The 18,027-nt window shown below is 45.1% G+C and overlaps 1 protein-coding gene across 1 annotated transcript in view; it reads left to right on the forward strand.

The window, feature by feature from the left end:
- The window catches only part of AGBL1 (AGBL carboxypeptidase 1), a 433,907-nt gene that overhangs the window by 132,455 nt on the left and 283,425 nt on the right, over positions 1–18,027 (forward strand). The window contains exon 18 of the mRNA XM_055003103.1: positions 8,211–8,391. Coding sequence (XP_054859078.1) covers positions 8,211–8,391 — 181 coding nt within the window. The remainder of the gene's footprint in view (positions 1–8,210; positions 8,392–18,027) is intronic.

The following is an 18,027-nucleotide window of genomic DNA, read 5'->3' on the forward strand; positions in this document are numbered from 1 at the left end:
TCGGGGTGTACTGCTCCTAAATGGGGAAGTTCTGCTTAACTCTTCATGGGTAATAAGCAGGGATGCTGAAGCACCCGGGCCGTTTTCACACTGCTTACCTTCTCTTGGAACGACCCGGAACATTGCGCAAAAAATGTGGAAGATTGCATTTTCTCGCACGAGATTTGTGTGATGTCGCGCAAATCTCGCGTGAGAAAACGCGATCTTCCATGTTTTTTGCACGATGTTCCGGGTCGTTCTGAGAGAAGGTAAGCAGTGTGAAAACGGCCCTGCTGGTTTGGCTTGCGTCCTGTTTGACGGCTGTTTTTTCAGCCTATTATTTGTCAACTTGTTTCTGGTTGTTTGACAGGTTGCTTTTTCATATTCCTTCCTAACTGTACAGTACGATTTGCTTTTTGCACATGCGCATTCTCTCCCACACCAATTTAATACTACTTCCTCCTCCGTCCTTGCTGTGTCTTTGCCCTGCTCAGCAGGCAGTTGTTCAAACAGATAGCTGTAGCAGTTACAGATCATGTAAATTGGTCACACCACCACCACATCAACAACAACAACTGTTGGAGACAGAGAGTCAGGTGTTGTCAACATACAGATGACACCAACTTCCAAAACTACAAATGATTTCTTCTAAGGAATTTCCATTGTTCCTGCTGAATTTCTGTCCATTGCTCTTCTTTTCAAGGCACATAATCTGCGCTGGGACAATTAAAAAAAAAGAAGAAGGCCCCTTTCTCATTTGCCTCTTCCTGTCTGCTTCTGTTCCTAGCCCCGCATTATATTCTGGGCATGTCAGAATGTAATGCGGTGTAACAAGACGTGATGTGTTGGATGAGACTTTATGTAGCGGAAAAAGGTTCCTGCGCTTTCCCCCTTTTTATTATTTACATTCCCCGAGAAGGTTATGTGCCACATGAGGTTTCTGAAGAGATAAATAGCTAACCTGAGCTCTCTGGCAGCTTCCCCAGAATCCAATAAGGGCTCTGTTCAAAACAGTCACCTAATGCTTTTAAAGAGCTGGCCTTGGAGGATAGCCTTGAGGGACCTCTGCCCGTTATGCAACCTGGAGCAACTTGCCTGCAATTTACACATATCGGGGGCCATCAGTTCAGTTCAGGCGTTCGTAAGTTTTTGGTGCTGCTCTGATGATTCTTACCAATGGGAATAGCTTGTTCTAATTATTAGGCGCAATCCAGCCTAGGAGCTGGCTAACATATGTGTGTCCATCACTTGATTATTAGCATATACCCTTGATGACCGAAGAGCCCCATGGCGCAGAGTGGTAAGCTGCAGTACGGCAGCCCAAGCTCTGCTCACAACCTGAGTTCGATCCTGGCAGCAGCCGGGTTCAGATAGCCGGCTCAAGGTTGACTCAGCCTTCCATCCTTTTGAGGTTGGTAAAATGAGTACCCAGTTTCCTGGGGGTAAAGTGGAGATGACTGGGGAAGGCAATGGCAAACCACCCAGTAACAAATGTCGTGATGCGACGTCCCCCATGGGTCAGTAATGATCAGTGCTTGCACAGGAAACTACCTTTACCTTACCCTTGATGACCAAGGGCAAATTATACAGTTGTTTCTTTGGGAGCTCACTCTGAAAGGCAGAGGGGATTTAGCACCTTTATTGGATGGTGCTGGGAGGCAAAATCAGAGGCATTGGGGGCCCTCGTTCTGGGATGGAGCATCAGCTACTCATGCAGAAGGTTCCAGGTTCAATTCCTGGCCTTACCAGTTAAAAGGATCAAATAGTAGGTGATGTAAAAAAACTTGTCTCTGAAACCCTGGAGAGTGGCTGCCCATCAGAGCAGATAAGACTGACATTGATAGACCAACGTTCTGACTCAGTACAAGGCACTTTAAATAAGGGGTTGTGGTTTAGAGTCGCTCTACATGAGACATCTGACACATGAAGAACACATGTCGGGAGATGCAATGTTATTTGGGAAGGGTAGTTTAAAAAGACAGAGCCGGCAGCAGGGCAAAGGCTTTGCTATACACTGGAGCCGTGTGAAGGGGCTGTGAAATGCCAGAAGGGAAACTTCAGCCTATTATAACCTCTCCAGGTCCAAGCCCGGCTCTGGAAGGCAGCTCCAGCCCATTTTCAGACCTTGCTGACCTCTGGTTGTGATCCCACACAGTTTTAGACTGGAGAGGTGAAATTGACAGTCTTCAGGAAGGCAAAGATGAAATTAACAAACCCTCTGAGGAGCGATCTCTGCCAGCTCTGTCTTTTAAAACTACGCTTCCCGGCTGAGAGCCAGTTTAGTGTAGTGGTTAAGAGCGCAGGACTCTGATCTGGAGAACCGGGTTTGATTCCTCACTCCTCCACTTGAAGCCAGCTGGGTGACCTTGGGTCAGTCACAGCTTCTAGGAGCTCTCTCAGCCCCACCTACCTCACAGGGTGTTTTATTGTAGAGATAAGAATAACATACTTTGTAAACCGCTCTGAGTGGGTATTAAGTCATCCTGAAGGGCGGTATATAAATAGAATGTTATTATGTTATTATTGAATCTCCCTACACTTGAGAAACATGTGCTGAGGTGTCTCAGGTAGAGAGACTCTCAAGGGTAGACCATCTGCTTGGCATGCAGAAGGTCCCAGGTTCAATCCTCAGCATCTCCAGTTGAAAGAATCAGATAGGATACCAAGCAGGCTCTCTACCACTGAGCTGTGGTTCTGATGCAGGTCTTTGCCACAAGACATTTATAATCTGGCTAAAGCCAAGCTCTTACGAGGTCTCCTCTGTTTCAATCATGTCCCACCACCATTTCTGCTTTGAGTGTATGCTGACATCTCCCGTGCCAAGTCTGGCAGCAGAAATCTCTGGTGTGATGTGCGCTCATAGGTTTCATAAATCTGTTAAATGCAAAGGGCTGCCCAAAAGCATTTTTGCTCTGGAATTGCAAATGTTTGGAGGCTGGCTGTGATTTTGCAGTGATAAAGGGAAAGTGCTTTTTGTATTCTCTGCGGCATTGTTATGTTTTTTTCCCCCACGTGTCTTAGAGCAAAATAGAACCAGGAGGGCCCACGTAAAAAGCTGGGGCTGGCTCAGATCCACTGGTTTAAGAACTTCCTTAACTCTCTCACTGAACTCCATTTACGACTTATTGCTGCATTTGATGGCAACTCTGTTTTGATCCAAGTGTTCAGATTTCTTTTATAGCTTCTATACACGCAGGATGAACTGCGCTTGCCCCCTTTCTTTGCATGAACTTGGTAGATTTGGTTCTTTTAGGGTTCATCTGTGCTCAGATTTTTCCTGCCTGGACGCGGCTCCATTGGCTCATGCATGCTCAATGCACTAGAGCAAGCGTTTGCACCGGGATTCTCCTGTGTGAAGCAGGGAAATCTGGTTGCAAAGGATTGCTATAGTACATCAAGAGAGCATTATCCAACGGGCGTGAAAGCAGGATGCGATGTCAGAAGGGCTTAGCTTTGATTTGATTATATTCTCGGCATGTGCCTAGTTCTACTACGTAACACGTTAAGTTGGTGTTGCCAGCTCTGGGTTGGGAAATTCTTGGAGATTTGGTGGGGCTTGCTTAAAGGAAGGTTGCTCAGTGAGGTATAATGCCATAGTAGGGTTGCCAGATCCCCTGAGTGGTGGCAGAATGCTAGGAGCAGAGAATCTCCTGCCCCCACGGTGGGAAGGGCAACCCTATGCCATAGAGCCCACCCTCCAAAGTAGCATTTTCCTCCAGGGGAACTGATCAGTTGTAATTCCAGGAGATCTCCAGGGCCCACCTGGAGATGGACCAACCAGAGAATATCACGAAGGAGCACAATTACCAACAAAAGATCGTGAAAACAAACTAAGAAAATTATCGATATACTAATATACACTAAACATAATGTGGTGTATACACTCAATATCTCATTTAATCATAAATCATACAGTCCTATACATAATGCTTCCTGTACCATTGGACATGCATCAATAAGACCCAAGGCTGTATAAAGTGCTAATGTAAGGCTCCTATGAGCAATATACAGTTCCGATAATCTAAATACAGTATCCATGTTTAGTATTGCAATATCCCTCTGAAGTGCTATGTGCATAGGCAACAATAAACACAATAAGTATTTGTACAAGCAAATCATCATCGTTCATGACATATTTAGTCCATTAAGTTCATAGGACGGCCACTATCAAACCCAGCTCAAGGGTGCTATGAAGGAATTGGATGGATACGAATAGAACAAAGCCATCTAACAGGTGGACCAGTTCTTTTTCAGAGTCCCGTTTCAGTTCTTTCTCAAAGATGGCAAGGCAAAATAAAGGAACTGACGGTCTTCCAACTCAATTCATATTACTTTTACAAAACAAACTCAAACATCAATCCCGGTTCTTTAAAGGCTGTGTGTCCTGTACCATTGCGTGTACAGGACACCTGGAGATTAGCAAATTTATGTGAAGCAAGGACACTAGGAGTCCCTCAATCTTGTTGAGCTTGTGTGCAATTTTAGGAACTCGGGGAGGAACAATGGGCCCCAGTGCAAGATGGCTGCCACAGAGGGGAAGGGTCAGTTACAAAGCGTCTGTTGACGTTGGATCATCCAGCATGGCTGCCAACAGGAACTTTGGGCCAAGCTACACATGACAAATGACACTTGAACGGCAAGTGGATTGAGTGGAGGGCAAGTGAACAGGGAGAAATACACTTGCCATTCAAGTGTCATTCGTCATGTGTAGCTTGGCCCTAAATCTGCTCTTTAATGTTTGGTGTCAGTTTTCAAAGAAATGGAAGATTTGCTGTCTGGGAGGCCGCAAAGGAAGGTGCCATAAATTTTGTCTGTGGCCAAGTTAAAAGGGCACAGCTGTATAAAATGAACCTGCCCTGGATGAGTTCCACACTATGCTAATTGATCAGCTAGTGGGGGGGGGGCTGTGGATCAATTTTGTGTAGTGGCTAAGAGCAGCAGGACTCTAATCTGGAGAGCCAGGTTTGGTTCCCCACTCCTCCACCTGAAACCAGCTGGGTGACCTTGGGTCAGTCACAGCTTCTTGGAGCTCTCTCAGCCCCACTCACCTCACAGGGTGATTGTTGTGAGGATAATAACAACACACTTTGTAAACTGTTCTGAGTGGGTGTTAAGTTGTCCTGAAGGGCGTTATATAAATCAAAGGTTATTATAATATTATTATTAACAGTGGTAGAGCATCTGCTTAGCATGCACAAGGTTCTAGGTTCAAAATCTGGCATCCTTAGATAAGCATTTTGGGTAGCAGGTGATCTGAGAGATCTCTGCTTGAACACCTGGAGCAACTCTGCCTGTCAGAGCTGATCAAGGGAAGGCAGCTTCATTTAGAGCGGGGATATGGCTCAGTGGGCCCTGACTTGGATGATCCAGGCTAGCTCAATCTTGTCAGGTCTTGGAAGCTAAGCAAGGCTAGCCCTGGTTAGTATTGGATGGGAGACCACCAAGGAATTCCAGGGTCGCTACACAGAGGCAGGCAATGGCAAACCACCTCTGATAGTCTCTTGTTTCATGGGGTCTCCATAAGTTGGCTGCGACTTGATGACACCTTACATATGTGATTCAGTGGTTAAGAACCAGCTTTGCATGCAGAAGGTCCCAGGTTAGCATCTCCACTAAAAAGATCCAAGGAGTTAGTGATGTGGAATACCTCTATATGGAACCGAGTACACGAGTCTGACCCTGTTAGGCAAAGGGTTCAGTATAACACAGCTTTAAGTGTTCATGTTAAATGCACTAAAGTTGCCTGGTTTTATTGTTCCAGAGGAGTTAGCCGTGTTAGTCTGTAGTAGCAAAATCAAAAAGAGTCCAGTAGCACCTTAAAGACTAACCAACTTTATTGTAGCATAAGCTTTCGAGAATCACAGTTCTCTTTGTCAGATGCATGCATGCATCTGACGAAGAGAACTGTGATTCTCGATGCTACAATAAAGTTGGTTAGTCTTAAAGGTGCTACTGGACTCTTTTTGATTTTATTGTGTGAAAACTCTTTGGATTCTGCCCCCCCCTTCTCCAAAACAGGACGCACGCTAGGGAACCACGCGACCCACAGTCACCACACTGGGGAATTACTGACCCACACTGTGAAAACACATTTCAGAAATACAGGGCTGTATTCAGAGACAAGACATATTTATTCCTTCTCTAGGTGTTTATCTCTGACTCACACACATAAAAGCATCCATGATTCGGAAGAAGGTCTCTCAATTAACATGCTGCACTTTTTCCTCTTGCCAAGAAGAGATAAGAATTGCTCAAACTGTAATCATCAGCTGGAATGAGAGAGAGAGAGAGAGAGAGAGAGAGAGCGCACGTTGGAGTTGGCTCAGTGCCCTTTACAGCTGTTGTCCATTAGGGGCCCTCTGGAGTCCAATTCCCAACCACAACTGTACAGTCCCATCATTTTCATTTGGCAAGGAGGCAATAGAATAGCTCTAAATCACCAAAAGCAGAGTGGGTGAGAATCAAGAGAAAAAGGAAGGAAAAGGGAGCCTGCAAAATTATCTAGAAATGAGGGGGAGAGGGGGACGCCAGCTAAATATCTTTGTGCCAAACCGGAAGCATGCTTTTATTAATTTGATTATTTTTACCCCACCTTTTGTACCCAATGGGGACCCAAAGCAGCTTATGTCGCTCTCTTCTCCTCCGTTTTATCCTCACAACAACCCGGTGAGGTTGGTTAGGCTGAGAGGGTGCGACTGGCCCAAGGTCACCCAGCGAGCTCTGTGGCAGGTTGGGGATTTCAACCTGGGACTCCCAGATCCTAACCGTACCATACTGCTGCACAACACAGGGCCAAACCTCGCCATTCCACGCGCAAAACTCTCAAGGGTTTTTAAAAAGTAAATTCCATTAGGGATCCCAATTTAGACTGGGACTGTGCCATAAAGAGGGGAGGGTTTCCCTCTGCACCCAATTCTCCGATTGCAACCAAAGGAGAAAATTCTTTGCCATTGGTAAGGCAGCGGTCTTTTGAAAGGGCAGGGCACACTTCTTATTTTGTCCTTTACCCAAGTCACTTATGACTCCCGTAAGTGATAAAACATAGCTTTCCATCTTTCACATGTGTTCAGCTCAACGATAACAGTCTTGGAAAAACGTGGGGCCATCAATTGCTTTCTTTTTGGTAATAGGAAAATAGTCCCTCGTTGAGTGTCACATCAAATCAGATAATTGCAAGGTTGGCTGCCAGCAAAGGATCAAGATGGCCAATGTTCATCCTTTTCAGAAAGAAGATATCCCATTCATCTGGATTTACTGAGAAACTTTGAATGGTACTTGGAATCAGGTGGCTGTGTAGTAGACATGGCTACCTGAACAAAATGGGTAGCCGTGTTAGTCTATCTGTAGCAGTAGAAAAGGGCAAGAGTCCAGTAGCACCTATAAGTCCAGTAGCATCAGGGATGGCATGTGCTGAAGTTCGGTTGTGCCTGCAGTGGCCCCTGGATCTTGCATTCAGTGCAAGCTGCTAAAACTGGAGCACTACCTGTACATTATTCTATATTTCAAGGAAGCCTAGAGCCTCAGCTACCCAGCAGCATTTCCTTGCAAAGGGAATGATGAAAGTTTTAATCTAGAGAGCAGATACAGTGGGAAAAAACTGGCATCTCGAGCTAAAAGGACCAGGTAGCAGGTGATGTGAAAGACGCCCACCTGAGACTGGTAGAGCTGCTGTTATTCTGAGTAGACAAGACTAAACTTGACGGATCGATGGCCTGATTCAGGACAAGGCAGTTTCGTGTGTTCAAGACAGGAAAAAGCTCTCTTGAAACTATAGGGCAGGGCTATTCTGGCTTGTTTGTAGAGCTTAACAGCAGGGAGGTTAACCAAATTGCATAGCCACTTTGGTTCAGTTCCAAAGTTCAGGTTTCTTGTATGGTTGTCTCACACTCTGGACCAAACTGCAATTGTTCTTTTCCCTAACCATGTTAACAAAATGAGAACGAAGTCTTGTTGTTAAAACCAATACCCAGGTTTTTTTGGAGATCTGTTCTATACAAGTGGCATAGATACAGTATAAAAATGCAGCCAATGCCTAATAAAACATGATAAAAGCTGTCATCCCAACCACACATGAGAGTGATAAGAAATGGGGAGAAAATTGTGTTTATATAACTCTACAGTGAAGCTGATTTTTAAATATTTTCTTGTGTGCTTTTGGGGGGGAAATTGTGTTTGTATAATCCTACAATGAAGCTGATTTTTAAATATTTTTCTTGTGTGTTTTTTTTTAGGTGGCCGTCCTTACGTGGTCTTAATGGCCCGTGTCCACCCTGGGGAAAGCAATGCCAGCTGGGTAATGAAGGGGACGTTGGAGTTTCTTGTGAGCAGTGACCCTATTGCAGATCTCCTGAGGCACTGCTTCATCTTTAAGGTCGTCCCCATGCTGAATCCAGATGGAGTCATCAATGGCAAGTGAGTGCTACGACTAAGGCCGCCATTATCTAGGTCACCATTATCAGAGGCCAAATCTTTCCTCTTGCCTAAACCTATGTGGAAATTGTTCCTAGTGAAGGAAACCCGGCCTTATCTTGAGCTGTTTTTACTTCCTTACTAGAGGTGAGCACGAACCAAAATACGAACCAAAGTTCATCACGAACCAGGCCATTTTTTCGGTTCGCAAATCGACGGTTTGTCAGAGGCCATTTCTGATGAACTGTGATGAACCGCGACGATTATTAGGTTGGTTCATTTGGTTTGCTTTTTGGTTTGTCCTGCAGACAGCCTGATGTCGATCAATCAGTTTCCTAGGCACCCGAGGGGGAAGGGAATGTGCTTCATGGATCATGAAATGCGATGAACCATGAACTGCAATGAACCACTGTCTTCTTGGTTCGTGTCCGTCTCTAATACTTATGCATCTTTCCAGCTTACAGCAATTTGTTATCTATTTGCAAGCTCTAACGACCATTGGCTAAAATGAAGACGATCTTCCAGAACATTCACAGATGTTCTAACGATTTCTACTTCATTCATAGAGAACTGAAAATCAATACAATGAAATGTGTAGGTTGTTATGCAGTGTCTAGTTGGTGGAGAACCAAGTCCCATGAATGGACATAAAGGTTGTGTAATAATGGGGACTCGTATGTGTGTGGGGGGTATGAAAAAATGCGCACAGCTTCTAGGGAGAGGGAGGGTTGTGGTTGCTGTTAATTTAGGGAAACAAAGACCTTCAGAGGTATGGGCTGCTGCTGAGAAGCTGAAGAGAGAAAGAGGAAGGGGAAAATGTTTATACATGGACGCAGGAAGCTGCCTTATACTGAGTCAAACTCCTTATTAATCAAGGTTAGTATTGTCTACTCTGACTGGCAGCGGCTCTCCAGGATCTCTGGAGGAGGTTTTTCGCATCACCCTCCTCCTGGTCCTCTTAACTGGAAATGCAGGGAACAGAACCTGGGGCCTTCTGCATGGAAAGCAGATGCTCTGCCACTGAGCCATGCCCCCTCCCCTCCCCAGGCTGCAAGAATGAGCAGAGCTGTCTCCATTTGGCAGGAACAGTGCAGAGGGTTGACTATCATAGGCTGGTTTGAAAACCAACCAGCTTTAGTTCAGTATTGGAACATCACTTGCTGAACTCTTGACATCTTCTCCATGCCCCACTGTGAAAATCAAGCAAGGAATAGCATTTTTCTGTATTTTGTAATCTGGGATGGCTGAATGGAGACCTGGCTTCCGTATTATAAGCATTGCTGTCACAAATCATGATTAGAGCATCTACCATGTCTGGAAAAGAACTATTTGTTGTTCAGACCAGCAAGGAGGTCTGGCAGGGGAAGCCTATAAAAGGATCGGAGAATGCAATCCTTTTATAGGTTTCCCTGCCAGATTGGAGAATGCAAATGTTACAAATTCTCCATTTCCCCCATGTGTTGGTGGTCAATGTGGTCTGGAACATCATTGCATGAAACTTAATTCCCAGAATTATGAACGTCTGATTCTAACTAGGACTGAGGCATGCTGGATCACACACCGTTTTCCTGATCTAAAATGGCCTCAGGGGAGCTGCTATTTGCCCTGTTGAGGAAACTTCATATGTAGTTATCAGTATATATATATAATTTCCCCCAGTGTGGCAAATAGCAGCTTCCTAGGTCCATTACAAGTTGGGAAAAGAGTACAGCAGGGGAACTTTTAATTCCTCGGCACATTATGGTTCTAATCCAAATGTGGCCTGCACACACCTGGGAACTATGTTCCATTCTTAAAATGCCCAGGGCATGTGTGAGTGACATGGCTATTGGTGGACACGAGGATTTATACTGAGGGAATCAACCATCAACTCCAGCCTATTTGTCCAAGGAAACGTCCTTGATAGGTATTGGCAGGGCTTTTTTTCAGCTGGAACACAGTGGAACGGAGTTCCGGAACCTCTTGAAAATGGTCATGTGGCTGGTGGCCCTGCCCCCTGATCTCCAGACAGAGGGGAGTTTAGATTGTCCTCTGCGCCGCTCCAGCAGCGCCGCCACCAGCCATGTGACCATTTTTGCCGAGGGTGGTTTAAACTTTTAAAAACTCCCCCCTTGTTCCAGCTTGTTCCAGCTGACCCAAAGTGACGTCATTAGCCCTGGGAGCATGTGTGCATTTTGCACGTGTACATGTGGTACCAGGGGCACCACCTCCTGCCAAGAGTTGCCCCCTGTGCTGGCAACCCACTAAGTGCCACCACCTCTTTTCCCAGAAAAAAAGCCCTGAGCATTGGGTTGTCTCCCTGTTGTACCCCGCTTTGGACAGAGAACAGTGAATAACGTGCAGGCTACGTCCTCACCTACCATCGCAACAGGAGCCTCCAGTTTAAACTATATGGCAGAGATGCAAAGGAAAAGGCAGTCCTTGAGTCAAGGCACAGATATGTTTTAGTCTTACGTTGATATTCTGGAGCGGCCCAAATAGCGCAGTTTGGCCTGAGCTAATCAGGGCTTGGGAACTAAGCTGGGTCAGCATTGCTGAGAATGTGGATGGTGGAGCGCCAAGAAAGACTGGGGTTGCTATGTGGAGGAGGGCAATGGCAAACCCCCTCTGCTCCTCTCTTCCCCTTGGTTGAGTCAGTTGTGACTTAGCAACACGTTCTACTTTTACATACCCATTTCCCATTCCTTGGAAGGCCGTTTCTTTTGGCCCTTGTTTTTTTCCCATGTCCTTTCTGTGCCCATAATAGTTATAGGGACCTTCTTAAACCTCATGTTGAGTTGTGATTGCCAAAATGCAAATTATTCAGGGGATTGGAGCGAGCACTGGAGTCCGTTGTCTCTGGTTTTCTTATCCACAGACATCAGCATTTATCTGAATGTGTTTTCCTGTATTTGGCCGAAGGCTTGGAGTCTGTGAGAAATTGTGATGGGTGCTGCTATCCTATCTGGCCAGCTGCCCACACTATGAGCTGGCTGCTGTTTACATTTTGAATTGCTAACTTGAAAATCAAGATTTGGGTCCAGTAGCACCTTAAAGACCGAACAGATTTCCAGGGCGTGAGCTTTCAAGAGTCAGAACTCACCTAAGGAAGCTGGTCTGTAAGGTGCTACTGGACCCAAATCTTGCTCTTCTATTACACAACAATACGGCTACCCACTTGAAACTATCTTGAAAACGTGTCTGATTATTTCCAACTGAGAAAAAGAAACTTCATACAGTGATTTTGGCTACTGTCAATATTACATGACTTGGGGTGCCCATGTTACCCCCTCCTCTAATTGTGCCCCAGTTGAGGTTCCTCCCTCCATGTTTGTATTCTGCAAGGCTGATTAATCCTTTTTGGATATATTAACTGGCTACCTTTGAACCAATTAATCACTTATTTGGCCAATTAACATAAATATTTCAACAGCTTCGTTGCTAGTGATGTTGTGAGTGTATTTAATGAAGACAAGCCGTTTCTCTTGACTGATTAACACAGAAGAAAACCATTTGTTGTTTGGCAAATTATTTTAAAATACGTTGCTTGAGTCGAGGGGGGGGGAGTTTGATCATTTATAACAATGACATCAATACCAAAAAGTCTTTCTAGGAAGGCAACATTGAATAATGTGCAGTCCAAAACAAAATAAGTTCCACATCTTAAATTAACTATTAATGAGTTCCTTGATTAGTCTCTTAGTAAATTGGTTATCAGTCTGCAATCCTATGCACAATTACCTAGGAAAAAGCACCGTTAGAACCCAAGGGACTTACTTCCGAGGAAACAGGAGGTTCCAGGCAAGGAAAGTTGCAAAAGTAGAAAGCTTAAGCTCTCTCACCCCATACATTGTCATCTTGAATCTGATGCAACTACGCAGGTAACTAGGAATTAAATCTTGAACATGGCATTTCTAGTCCACGTCTGTTGACTGGACGTGCAGAAGACACAAGGAACCTCCCTGAAGTGGCTTACAAAATAAACCATAATGAAAACATTAAAAAATATTATTAATAGCTATTAACGTCTAGCGTTACTAAAACCCAGCCAGTGCAATAGATCACCGAGCAGCTTAAAATGGAGACCAATTTTCACATTAAAAGGACTATAAATAATCGTGTAGATGCAAGTCAAGCATCAAATGAATGTACTTTGTATAGGTAAGGTGCCACTACTGAAAAGGCCTTGTTTTTGTTCTGCATGCCCAGACCTATGAAGATCTGTGGGTAGAGTTGCCAGCTTTTGGAGGTTTGATCCTGGGGTTTGGGGCGGCTGGAACTCAGAAGGGTTTAATGCCATAGAGTCTACCGTCCAAAACAGCCATTTTCTGCAGGGGGTCGACCTCTTTTTTCTGTAGCACCTTGTAATTTTCGGAGATCTGCAGGCCCCATCTTGAGGCTGGCAATCTTAGCTGCGGGGAATTGGAAGGCTTGCACATCATTTAGTGATATTTTGATTGGTCCTGCTCCAGGGTTGCTACACAACTGTAGTTTTAAGCAGGGCTCATTTCAAGGGAAACGCACAGGAACGCAGTTCCGGCAGTTCCCCAAAGAGGTCACATGTCAGGGCCCGTTTCAGCCTGGATTGGGGCCGAAGCGGCCCGAATGGCCAAGATTGGGTCCAAAACAGCCAGGATAAGTGATGCCAGGGGGTGTGGCATATGCAAATCAGTTATGCTAATAAACCATTTCTGGCGATGGCAAGGGGTGTGACATATGCTAATGAGTTATTCTAATGAGTTCCTCCAGCTCTTTTTCTACGAAATGACCCCTGGTTTTAAGATGAGGAGTTAGATTCAGTGTGGAATTTCCATTCGTGCTACATCTCTTGCTTAAACAAAACCACAAGTAAAAGACTGTGGTAGTTGCTTATTGTATCCATGCTTTATTTCCACTCATATAAGTCCTTGTCCTACCAGTTTCTTGGCACTATAATATAGTAGGAAGAAAGTACAAGACCTCATGCAATGTCCAGCACAAGCATGAATCCAAGCTAGGGTTGTCAGGTCCCCCTGTCTTCCCGGTGGGAGGTGGGGGCTATGGCACCTACTTGCTCTGTTGTCTGTTGCACGCAACAGACCTATGCAATTATGTCACTTCTGGGAAGTGATGTCATCGTGTAGGCCACAGCCACCCCTGGGAGTGCTCCTGTGCTCCAGAGGGGGCAGAAGCAGGCCTGAATCGGCCCGGATCAGGCCGCCACGGCACATGGGAACGCTCCCATGTTCTGCAGGGGCCTGTTCCAGGCCAATTTTTGTCCAATCCGGGCTGATTCGGACAGCTGTGTAAGGTAGACCAATATTATTGCTGCTGTATTATATGTATTGCAAATGGGGCACCAGGTGAGTTTATTTATTTAAAATGCATCAACTCTAACAATATCTGCCCCACCTTTCCATATTCACCTAAAGCACTTCACAGTCATAATCACATTAAAGCTACAATATTATACAGCTGAAAAATTGCAATATGTCAACAAAACAAAACCCATAAAACCAGGAGCAGTTAAAATGCTAACAGCCTTAAAAAAACACTCATGAGAAAAACCCATTTCAGCAACTGACTGCTGAAGGCTTTTCAAGAAACAGCCTGCTGAAACATCTCTTTGGAAAATCCGGCAGAGATGGTGCCGAGCTCACCGCTTCAGGGTCCCCACATGAATGCATGAAGCTGCCCTATACTAGATCCGCCTGTTGATCTATCGAGGTCAAGACTGCCTATTCTGACTGGCAGCAGCTCTCCAGGGAAGGTTGAAGTCTTTAATATGATCTGATCCTTTTAATTGGATATTCTGGAGATTGAACTCGGGACCTTCTGTGTGCCAAGCAGCTGCTCTGTTACAGAGCCTTATTTAAGGTCAACATTGTTTCTGCCGATTCGTAGAGCTACCTGCTGTCACTTCATGGTTTTCTCCAGGAGTGACGTTTGTCACACTTGTGACTCTCTCCCCCCCCCCCCCCAACACACGTTCCTGCTCCCTATTTGGTAGCAGAGTTATTGAATAAGAATTGTTTTCCTCAACGTGCAGTAATTAATTCTCAGTCAATCAAATTGTAGAAAAGATAGAACTTATAGTTTATAGATGTAGATTGCATTCATAGAAACATTTTGGGGTAGAAAGAAAAAGTCCTAATCTAAAGAGTCACTTTCCCTGTAAATACTACGGCCAGATAGTCCAGCCCTGAGGCTGCAAGTGAGTCTGTGGAGGAGGCCTTCATAGCAGGAGCTCTGAGAAATACATCTTTCCCTTTGGAAGAGGCAAGAAAAAGAAATCTCCCAAGAGACACAGAGGCAGAGAAGGAGTTAGGACGGCATTCCTGCCTTAGACAAACAGAAGTACCGTACAATCAAAAGAGTTACACGTACACACAGAGAGACATGTCGTGCCCCTCAATGTCCAAGGCATGGGGAGTCGACCTATTCCATCACTCCCCACCCTCCTGGCAATTTTCAGCCTCAGCCTGGCAACTGTACTAGGACCACAAGGGGAAGGTAAGGTATGTGTGTGTGGTGCCCTCAAGTCATAGCTGACTTACGGCAACCCCTAGCAGGGTTTTCATGGCAAGAGACTATCAGAGGTGGTTTGCCATTGCCTGCCTCTGCAACCCTGGTCTTTGCTGGAGGCCTCCCATCCAATTACTAACCAAGGCCAACCCTGCTTAGCTTCTGAGATCTGATGAGATCAGGCTCACCTGGGCTTTCCAGGGCAGAATGAGGTATATGTAGTTAAATAAAATTTTGGTGTGGACGTTCTTGTGAATGAACATCAGTGGTGAAAGCCAGCATGATCCCACTCTCTGTGCATTGCTTTCTGATGCATATGTTGTGTGTGGGTGGAAGAATATCACAGCCCTCTGTCATGGCGGTAGCTTCTCGTTTTCTTTGCCCCAACTGCTGTTGCATTGGTCCAGGGCCTGCAAGTGCAGAACCAGCCACTGAAATGGAACAAGCAAAAAGAGTCCTTTTTGAGAGGGTCTTTTGCCACTTTCTCAAGTGTATTCCCTTTGAACAGGGGGCAAAAGGTTTGCCTGGGAGGGTTTGTCAGGAGCTTTGATTTTTTTATCTCCCCCTTCCCAAGATTTTCATAGCACTTTGGCTCTCTTCCACACCTTTCATGCCATGTTACTGATACAGCAAATGAAAGAGAATGCAGTTCGGGATCTGATAGAATAAAAGAATGGAGGTTGCCCTGAGCAGGTTATCAAATAGTAACACGCACGCACATTCCCGCTCACAGAGATCTGCACCTTGCAGCCTTCTGAGAACTCAAGAATCAAACACCCCCCTTTCCATGATTGCTGCACTTAATTAAAAACCTCCAGCAGACAGAGGCTTGGAAGGACCACCTGACCTTTCTTGCAATTTCCAGTTGATGCTTTTTTGGGGGAGGGTTCTTTGAAGATGAAAACGTTCTCTGTGCTGCTTACTGTATCACCTTTGTAGCCTTTAAAGAATGTGTTTATAATTTGTATTGTGAGCAGCAGCCTCATGCAACAATTCAGAGAGCCAGTGGAATGTAGAATAGCAAAGAGTCCAGTAGCACCTTTAAGACTAACCAACTTTATTGTAGCATAAGAGAACTACGGCTCTCTTCATCGGATGCATCTAGTGTTATGTAGAACAGTGTAGTATTTAGAGCACACCACTAGAATCTGCCATGGATTACCTTGGGCCAATCACTCACTCTCGGAGCCAAACTACAAGTGACGCCTGACACGGGTTGGACACTTGTCAGCTTCCCTCAAGTTTTGATGGGAAATGTAGGCAGCTTTGTAAGCAGTCGGCCCGGCCTCTGCCATTTTAATAGCAGTTTTATATATATGGCTGCTTGAGATATTAAAAATGTTCAGGCCTCGGGAGTTAAAATGGCTGCTGTGTGGCCACTAGAGATCCTCTAACAGTTGCTAAGTCCTGCCTGGGAGAACGTGGCATGCATGGAATGCTGCACAGGGATGCGGAGTGATTGAGAAGCGATTGGACTTGCTATCTCTCCAGCCCCAGAGGGGTCTAATGCAAAAAAGGTCTCGCAGAGTCACTCATCCCCACTTAATACATTCCTTTCCCTTCTTCCGTGATGAGATCTCCTGTCCATGACTGAGGAGCTAATCAAATGACATTCATAAGTATATAGAGTTGTTCCTGGGAAAGAACAGTCCCTCCCTAAAAGTACTTAACTTAGCTCCAGTGGACTTCATCAGCAAACTATCCTTTTTGTGCAGTGCTAGAACTAGTTTTCCATTTGTATTCACACACCCCGGCAGCTACCCATCACGGCAATCAAATCTTTTGTTAAACCCAGGAACTGACCATTGGAGTCTTTGTTCTGACTACTAGGTGGGTTTCTCCCACCTCAGGGCACATTTTACCTATAAAGGTAGAGTCCTGGCCCCATCCAAATAGTTCATGCTTACTGGATCCACAAGCGCTGTTCCCTTGAGGTTTGCTCTGAGCCTCTTGCTCTCTTGGCCAAGGACGCAGGACGTTTGACGCTTCTCTCTGGTTGCTTCCACACACGTTGGATAATCTACTTTCAATACTCTTTAGTGAACGTTTGAAACTGATTTTCCATGTGTGGAACAAAAAATCCACTTCTAAAAGATTACAAAAGTGCATTGAAAGTGCATTATTCAACCTGTGTGGAAATGGCCTCTCTCTCTCCACTGCGGACTGGACTCCCTTCAGGATAGGTAGATATACTTGCTCCCTCTCTCTATTCCCAATTTCTGGCTAAGCTTCCTAGGATTCTGTGCATGTATGTAATGCAGTAATTTTGTGTGTATGTGCATGAAGCCTTGTTCTTTAATAAAAGTTATTGTTTGTTGTTAAGAACCAGCCTCGTTTGCTAATTTGGGGAGGGGACTCCGTAGACACAGGTGATTGAGCCCCACGGTTACCGGCTTCTTACATAGCTATCCTCCTAGCTTGCTAATTCCCCCACAAATTATTTATTGCAAGGAGACCACTTCCGGTAACAGCTTGGCAGAATGTTGGATAAGTGATAGTTGAAAAGTCCATTGGACAGCAGTTGGAGAGCCAAGCTGCAAGACCAGGATGCCTACATTTCCCATCAAAACTTGAGGGAAGCTGACAAGTGTCTAACCTGTGTCAGGTATCACTTGTAGCTTGGCTCTTAGTCTAATGTACTTCACAAGGATGATAGGATGAGGATAAAATGGAGGAGAGGAGTAATCCTCTTTGGGTCCTCATTGGGAAGAAATGTGGTTTATCAATATCAAAATAAATGAATTCACAAGATGCTCCCATTTTACAGATGGCAAATAAAAGAGACAAAGCTTGGCCATGGCTATGCAATGAGCAGATTTCCAAGACAACAACTTTAGGGATGATGAACAAGTAGATTTGCATATCTGGCCAGAGTTTTGCAGTAGAAGCTGCTGTAGAATTTCTTCTTGGTTACAAAAAAACGAATTGTCGTTTCTTCTCCCCTTTCAAAGATCAGACAGAGAATAGTATCATTACAATATGGCTCCACAGCCAGTCAGATTTTCCTTCATGATGCATTTCTGGGGACCACTGAAAATTGGAGCAAGAAGCAAATAAGGAAACTTTTGTGTGTGTTTTTGTGCGGAATGCTAGAAAATCACCAGAAAGAGATGATGTACGGGAGGGGGCACCACCGAAAAGATTCCTGAAAAGGGC

Source organism: Eublepharis macularius, chromosome 18 (assembly GCF_028583425.1).
Source record: "Eublepharis macularius isolate TG4126 chromosome 18, MPM_Emac_v1.0, whole genome shotgun sequence".
Taxonomy (NCBI): Eukaryota; Metazoa; Chordata; class Lepidosauria; order Squamata; family Eublepharidae; genus Eublepharis; species Eublepharis macularius.